Source organism: Nerophis lumbriciformis, linkage group LG20, assembly GCF_033978685.3.
Source record: "Nerophis lumbriciformis linkage group LG20, RoL_Nlum_v2.1, whole genome shotgun sequence".
Taxonomy (NCBI): Eukaryota; Metazoa; Chordata; class Actinopteri; order Syngnathiformes; family Syngnathidae; genus Nerophis; species Nerophis lumbriciformis.
In genome coordinates this window covers 29,193,701-29,202,500 of record NC_084567.2, presented here as the reverse complement: position 1 = coordinate 29,202,500, position 8,800 = coordinate 29,193,701, and the positions used below count along the sequence as shown (strand labels likewise).

General features: G+C 40.9%; 1 protein-coding gene across 4 annotated transcripts in view; it reads left to right on the top strand.

Annotated features, from left to right (window-relative positions):
- cacna1bb (calcium channel, voltage-dependent, N type, alpha 1B subunit, b) overlaps positions 1–8,800 on the top strand; it is a 439,095-nt gene that overhangs the window by 218,469 nt on the left and 211,826 nt on the right. For all 4 annotated transcript variants that reach the window (XM_061980760.2, XM_061980758.2, XM_061980759.2 and 1 more), the window contains exons 11-12: positions 3,554–3,775; positions 3,864–3,976. In XM_061980760.2, the coding sequence (XP_061836744.2) occupies positions 3,554–3,775; positions 3,864–3,976 (335 nt within the window). The remainder of the gene's footprint in view (positions 1–3,553; positions 3,776–3,863; positions 3,977–8,800) is intronic.

The window sequence follows — 8,800 nt, the reverse complement described above, 5'->3', positions numbered from 1 at the left end:
CTTCCGGAGGTGGGAATTGAAACTCTCTCTGACAGGAGACTCTGCCAGACGTTCCCAGCAAACCCTCACAATGCGTTTGGGCCTGCCAGGTCTGTCCGGCATCCTCCCCCACCATCGTAGCCAACTCACCACCAGGTGGTGATCGGTTGAAAGCTCCGCCCCTCTCTTCACCCGAGTGTCCAAAACATGAGGTCGCAAATCCGATGACACAACTACAAAGTCGATCATGGAACTGCGGCCTAGGGTGTCCTGGTGCCAAGTGCACATATGGACACCCTTATGTTCGAACATGGTGTTCATTATGGACAATCTGTGACGGGCACAAAAGTCCAATAACAGAACACCACTCGGGTTCAGATCCGGGCGGCCATTCTTCCCAATCACGCCTCTCCAGGTTTCACTGTCGCTGCCAACATGAGCATTGAAGTCCCCCAGTAGAACGAGGGAATCACCCGGGGGAGCACTCTCAAGTACTCCCTCGAGCGAATCCAAAAAGGGTGGGTACTCTGAGCTGTGGTTTGGCGCCTAAGCGCAAACCACAGTCAGGACCCGTCTCCCCACCCGAAGGCGGAGGGAAACTACCCTCTCGTCCACCGGGTTGAACTCCAACGTGCAGGCTCTGAGCCGGGGGGCAACAAGAATTGCCACCCCAGCCCGTCGCCTCTCATTGCCGGCAACGCCAGAGTGGAAGAGAGTCCAGCCCCTCTCGAGAGAACTGGTTCCAGAGCCCTTGCTGTGCGTCGAAGTGAGTCCGACTATATCTAGCCGGAACTTCTCAACCTCGCTCACTAGCTCAGGCTCCTTCCCCCCAGCGAGGTGACGTTCCACGTCCCAAGAGCTAGCTTCTGTAGCCGAGGATCGGACCGCCAAGTGGCCTGCCGTCGGCTGCCGCCCAGCTCACAATGCACCCGACCTCTATGGCCCCTGCTATGGGTGGTGAGCCCATTGGAGGGGGGACCCACGTTGCCTCTTCGGGCTGTGCCCGGCCGGGCCCCATGGGTACAGGCCTGGCCACCAGGCGCTCGCCATCGTGCCCCACCTCCGGGCCTGGCTCCAGAGGGGGGGGCCCCGGTGACCCGCGTCCGGGCGAGGGAAATCTGGGTCCTTTATTTTTATTCGTCATGGAGGTCTTCGAGCTGCTCTTTGTCTGATCCCTCACCTAGGACCAGTTTGTCTTGGGAGACCCTACCAGGGGGCATAAAGCCCCCGGACAACATAGCTCCTAGGATCATTGGGACACGCAAACTCCTCTACCACGGTAAGGTGGCAGCTCAGAGAGGAGTATACATACATATATATACATATATATATGTATATATATATATGTATGTATGTATGTATGTATGTATATATATATATATATATCTTTCAATTTGATTTCGATGTAACAAAGAAATGTGCTTTGATTTGAGCGTGCGAGCACTTTAATACATCAATTTTTACTTGCGTATGCTAGGGTTGTACGGTATACCAGTGTTAGTATATGTGGAAGGGGTTTGTGATCAGCGCACTGTTGGAGTAAAGGTCAGCGCCTCTGTCCAGGGTGTTGAAAACAGCGCGCCATCAGACGGGGGTGTGGCATGTGCTGACGGAGAGACACACCTGGCACATGATTAGTTTGCGCAGGTGGTACGTCTAAAACTAATCATCTGTTGTCTTTAACAGTGAGCGGCCGGGTGCAGGAAGGGAGGAAGTTGGGAGAGAGACTGAAAAGTCAAAAATAAAGCAGAGTATTTGATGATGGTGTTGGAAAAACATTAAAAAACCTATTGAAAACTCTATGCGCTTGGTCACTTTGATGTGCATCTGTGGAACCGCAAGACAGCGAATTCTACAGTATAGTACCGCGATACTAATTAATCATATTCGGTACTATACCGCCTCTAAAAAGTATCGGCCCCCCACCCCTCTGTGCCCCCATCGTCGTCACGTCGTGTCATTGCTGGTTTACGAGCAGACGAGCATGTTCGGCAGCGCACAATCACAGAGTACTTACAAGCAGACATAGGGTGTAGACAGAAAAGGGAGAACGGACGCATTTTGGCTTAAAAACTAACGATAAAGGTGACGTTATAACACTGAAACGCCCTCAGCAAGAGGTGCTTTAAGACATGTCCAGCCGCAGTCTGCAGTGTTGTAGCTACTTCTAAATCACTAATCCTTGTCTCCATGGCGACAAATAAAATACGTTTCTTACAAGTATCATCCCTGCAGGACGAGGAATAGCTAAACATGCTTCACTAAACACCGTAGGAGGATACAACAGCTCACCGGCGTCACCGCTACCAAAAGCTAGCGTGCCTGAATGTAGACAAATGCCATTGGTGGATCTACACCTAACATCCACTGTAATGATACCAAGTACAGGAGCGTATCTAGTTGATACTACTATGATTACATCAATATTTTTAAGCATCACAAAATCTTCTTTCATTTAAAAAAAACTTATATTATGTTTATAAACTCAGAAAATATGTCCCTGGACACATGAGGACTTAAATTGTAACGATTTGGTATCGGATTGATACCCAAATTTGTGGTCTAATGTAAAACATTCAAACAACAGAAGAATAAGTGATTATTACATTTTAACAGACGTGTAGATAGAACATGTTAAAAGAGAAAGTGGGCAGATATTAACAGTAAATGAACAAGTAGATTAATAATTCATTTTCTACCACTTGTCCTTAATAATTTTGACAAAATAATAGAATGGAAAATGACACAATATGTTACTGCATATGTCAGCAGACTAAATTAGGAGCCTTTGTTTGCTTACTTACTAATAAAAGACAAGTTGTCTTGTATGTTCACTATTTTATTTAAGAACAAACTTGCAACAGGAAACATATGTTTAATGTACCGTAAGATTCTTTGTTAAAATAAATGCAATTTTTTGTGGTCCCCTTTATTTAGAAAAGTATCGAAATATTGGTATCGGGACAACACTAGCATACGCTGTTTTCTGGATTCGAACGTACGTACATTTTTAGTAGAAAATCCACGCAACTCTAGTTCCATGAGGCCCATGGTCTCCAGTCGGCACCCAAAACCGTTTTCTAATTGCAATAAAACGTAATTGGCATATGAGAACGTACAAGGGCGCTCCAATCGCATCCGAACAACGATCAAATTGCCGCCAGATCCTATCAGAACTTATCAAATTGACTTCTGAGGTGAATTTTGACCATAAAATACCACGGCCAGCTAGAGTAGGCGATCGTGGCGATTGGACAACAGTGAACATAGCATAAAAGAATCAGAATTAAGTATCGTTGTTCACCAGAATCAGAACCGGAATCGTCCGAATTCAAATGATACCACACCCAAAATATAGTTTCTTGATGTAGGTTCTTTTTTTGTCAGCACCTTGTCTTGGATTCACTAATTTTCCTGCAGAACTTGTGGTATTTATGCAGCATAAACTAAAAACTACATGTACACTCCACAAGTCAGAGACAACTACAATCATTTCTGGATGTGTTTGCATCTCACTGAAGTAGAAACCAGAATGAGAAATATTGCAATAACCTTTGAACGATATCACCTTCAGCACCTCCCGGTTCTCCTTTTGGCCGGGCCAGCGTGAAAAGCAGCACTAAGATGGACAGTTCGTCATACTTTCGTCGTAAGGAGAAGAGAATGCGATTCTTCATCCGGCGGATGGTAAAAGCTCAAAGCTTCTACTGGATTGTTCTGTGCCTGGTGGGCCTGAACACTCTCTGTGTGGCCATAGTCCACTATGACCAACCCGAGTGGCTTACGAGGGCTTTGTGTAAGTCACACAACACCGCCATGATAGCTCCTGGCATGTTATACAGTCTTTCAATCGATTTGTTCTGCTTTTTCCATGTCGGTACCAGACATCACGGAGTTTGTCTTTTTGGGTTTGTTTCTGACGGAGATGACTTTGAAGATGTACGGCCTTGGACCAAGGAATTACTTCCACTCCTCCTTTAACTGCTTTGATTTTGGGGTAAGTTTACGCCTTACACTCGATGCAAGACCATTTCGTTACCAGGATGTTGGAAGGGAATCCATGGATATACTCATACTTGCCAACCCTCCCGAATTTTCCGGGAGACTCCCGAAATTCAGCGCCTCTCCCGAAAACCTCCGGGGACAAATATTCTCCCGAAAATCTCCCGATTTTCAGCCGAGGCTGGAGGCCACGCCCCCTCCAGCTCCATGCGGACCTGAGTGAGGACAGCCTTTTTTCACAACGGGAGGACAACAGGGTGACAAGAAATAAATCATCCAAACTAGAGATAAATTGTATTATTATGTTTATCTTACCTAAAAATAAATATATTTATTAATAAAAAAAAAAAAAAACTAAATACATTTTGACTATATTTTGCTAAAAACATCAAAATTAATTGTATTTTTATTTGTATTTTTTCTGACTCCTTATTACATCCAGCCATAGAATTATACATTAAAATAAACATATTTGAAATAATTAATTTAATTTTAAATTATCATAATAATTCATTTAAAATGACCATATTTAATTATTAAAATAATTGCTTGTTTATCAACAACTTTAGCATTTTATTCATTACATTTTGAAGCTCTCAGAAGCCAAGTTATGTTATATTCCTTAATATTTATTTATGCAAGTTTGAAGTATCAATTATCTATACACAGTTTTGTTTGCATATTTTCAGGATATATACATATGTATATATATATATATATATATATATATATATATATACAGGTAAAAGCCAGTAAATTAGAATATTTTGAAAAACTTGATTTATTTCAGTAATTGCATTCAAAAGGTGTAACTTGTACATTATATTTATTCATTGCACACAGACTGATGCATTCAAATGTTTATTTCATTTAATTTTGATGATTTGAAGTGGCAACAAATGAAAATCCAAAATTCCGTGTGTCACAAAATTAGAATATTGTGTAAGGCTAATACAAAAAAGGGATTTTTAGAAATGTTGGCCAACTGAAAAGTATGAAAATGAAAAATAGCAGGTCAGGTCAGCAGCAGGAAGCATGAAGTGCTCTAAAACTTGCTGGTAGACGGCTGCGTTGACCCTGGATCTCAGGAAACAGAGTGGACCGACACCAGCTGGACTGCTGCTGAGTGGTCCAAAGTCATGTTTTCTGACGAAAGCAAATTTTGCATTTCCTTTGGAAATCGAGGTCCCAGAGTCTGGAGGAAGACAGGAGAGGCACAGGATCCACGTTGCCTGAAGTCTAGTGTAAAGTTTCCACCATCAGTGATGGTTTGGGGTGCCATGTCATCTGCTGGTGTCGGTCCACTCTGTTTCCTGAGATCCAGGGTCAACGCAGCCGTCTACCAGCAAGTTTTAGAGCACTTCATGCTTCCTGCTGCTGACCTGCTCTATGGAGATGGAGATTTCAAGTTCCAACAGGACTTGGCGCCTGCACACAGCGCAAAATCTACCCGTGCCTGGTTTACGGACCATGGTATTTCTGTTCTAAATTGGCCCGCCAACTCCCCTGACCTTAGCCCCATAGAAAATCTGTGGGGTATTGTGAAAAGGAAGATGCAGAATGCCAGACCCAAAAACGCAGAAGAGTTGAAGGCCACTATCAGAGCAACCTGGGCTCTCATAACACCTGAGCAGTGCCAGAAACTCATCGACTCCATGCCACGCCGCATTAACGCAGTAATTGAGGCAAAAGGAGCTCCAACCAAGTATTGAGTATTGTACATGCTCATATTTTTCATTTTCATACTTTTCAGTTGGCCAACATTTCTAAAAATCCCTTTTTTGTATTAGCCTTACACAATATTCTAATTTTGTGACACACGGAATTTTGGATTTTCATTTGTTGCCACTTCAAATCATCAAAATTAAATGAAATAAACATTTGAATGCATCAGTCTGTGTGCAATGAATAAATATAATGTACAAGTTACACCTTTTGAATGCAATTACTGAAATAAATCAAGTTTTTCAAAATATTCTAATTTACTGGCTTTTACCTGTATGTATATATATATATATATATATATATATATATATGAAATACTTGACTTGGTGAATTCTAGTTGTCAATATACTCCTCCCCTCTTAACCACGCCCCCAACCACGCCCTGCCCCACCCCTGACCACACCCCCACCCCCCACCTCCCGAAATCGGAGGTCTCAAGGTTGGCAAGTGTGGATGTACTGTATGTACCTTAAGAGTGTAACTGTATGTTATTTTCACGGTTCAGTTTATACCTTGGTTTCAGGGTCGCGATTCAGTTTATTTTTATTATAGTAAATGTAACGGTACAGCGGGAGAAGGAGACGGCAGGGAGACAGTGACGTCGTTAGCTGTCAGTGTATTTATTAACAGAAATTGAAAGAGTAAATGAAACCAAATTTCTAGGTATAATGATTGATGATAAATTGAACTGGAAATCTCATGTAAAAAATATACAACATAAAGTAGCAAGAAACACGTCAATAATGAATAAAGCAAAACATGTTCTAGACAAAAAATCACTTCATATTCTCTACTGCTCACTAGTGTTACCATATCTGAATTACTGTGTAGAAATATGGGGAAATAATTACAAAAGTACACTTCATTCATTAACGGTGTTACAAAAAAGATCAGTTAGAATAATACATAATGTTGGATATAAAAAACATACAAATCCTTTATTTATTGAATCAAAGATACTGAAATTCCACGACATAGTGAATTTGCAAACAGCTAAAATTATACACAAAGCAAACTATAACCTGCTACCCAAGAATATACAACAATTCTTCTCAAAAAAAAGAGGAGAAATATAATCTTAGAGAGAAATGTAATTTAAAACATTTGTACGCACGTACAACACTTAAGACCTTCAGTACATCAGTATGTGGAATTAAATTATGGAATGGATTAAGCAAAGCAATCAAACAATGTACTAATATGATCCACTTCAAGAAACTCTTCAAACTTAAAGTGTTTACAAAGTACAAAGAAGAAGAACCATGATAAACATTCTGAATTTATTTAATTCATCCATTCTTTCATTCTTTCACTCTCAAAATAATTAAATAATCTTACTTATTTCATCATATCAAATGTAACTTACTTCACCAATTATTATTTATTTATTTATATTTATTGTGATTACTTATGGAGTAGATTGTGAATAAATTGAGAACAGGAAGTGAACAAAAGTTTTAGCAACTGTTATGTAAAAGAAAAGGGGTAGGATTAAATAAATTCTTTAGGACAACCTAAAATCATCAGCCCGGAGTTTGGGTCTTGGGCGCAGTTGGATGTTCCAACAGGACAACGACCACAAACACACGTCAAAAGTGGGAAAGGAATGGCTAAATCAGGCTATAATTAAGGTTTTAGAATGGCCTTCCCAAAGTCCTGACTTAGATGTGTGGACAATACTGAAGAAACAAGTCCATGTCAGAAAACCATCAAATTTAGCTGAACTGCACCAATTTTGTCAAGAGGAGTGGTCAAAAATTCAACCAGAAGCTTGTGGATGGCTACCAAAAACGCCTTTTTGCAGTGAAACTTGCCAAGGGACATGTAACCAAATATTAACATTGCTGTATGTATACTTTTGACCCAGCAGATTTGGTCACATTTTCAGTAGACTCATAATAAATGAATAAAAGAACCAAACTTCACGAATGTTTTTTGTGACAAACAAGTATGTGCTCCAATCACTCTATCACAAAAAAATAAGAGTTGTAGAAATTATTGGAAACTCAAGACAGCCATGACATTATGTTCTTTACAAGTGTACGTCAACTTTTGACCACGACTGTATATATATGGAGATGATGATTTCATTTTCCAGCATGATCTGGCACCTGCCCACAGTGCCAAAACCACCAGTAACTGGTGTACTGACCATGGCATTACTGTCCTCGATTGGCCTGCCAACTCCCCTGACCTGAACCCCATAGAGAATTTGTGGGGTATTGTGAAGAAGAAGCTGAAAGACACCAGAGCCAATAATGCAAATGAGCTAAAGGCTGCTATTGAAACATCCTGGGCATCCAAAATACCTCAGCAATGCCACAGGCTGATTGCCTCCATGCCACGCCGCATTGATGCAGTAATCCGTGCAAAAGGATTCCTAACCAAGTACTGAGTGCATCAATTGACATTTTCAAATGTTTGATTTTGTTTTGCTGTTATAAATCTTTTTTTTTACTTGGTCGGAGGAAATATTCTAATTTTTTGAGATAAAATTTTTGAGTTTTCTTAAGCTGTATGCCATAATCAGCAATATTAAAATAACAAAAGGCTTGCAATATTTCAGTTGATCTGTAATGAATCCAGGATGTATGACATTTTGTTTTTTTTAGTTGCATTACAGAAAATAAAGGACTTCATCACAATATTATAATTTTCTGAGACAGTCCTGTATGTAATAAAAGAGAATAAAGAAGTAGTTAAAATATTGTGTTAAATTGTTACACTGTCATAGGCACCCACCATAAAAATATTCAAAAATGTAAAGTTAATTACATGTGGTCAGTATCGGTATATATCACTTATGGATGATCGTAATCGGCATCAAAAAACCTTTAAACACTTCTAGTTTTCTCCATCTCTACTAAACAATGGCGGCACACTACTTTGGTCATACGTATTTCAGTGGTAGGCGACATGTTAGAAAACCGTGGACTCAGACTTTTCTCTCCCCAGCCACTTCGTCCAGCTCTTCCCGAAGATCCCGAGGCATTCCCAGGCCAGCCGGGAGACATAGTCTACCCAACATGTCCTGGGTCTTCTCTGTGGCTTCCTACCAGTCGGACGTGCCCTAAACACCTCCCTAGGGAGGCGT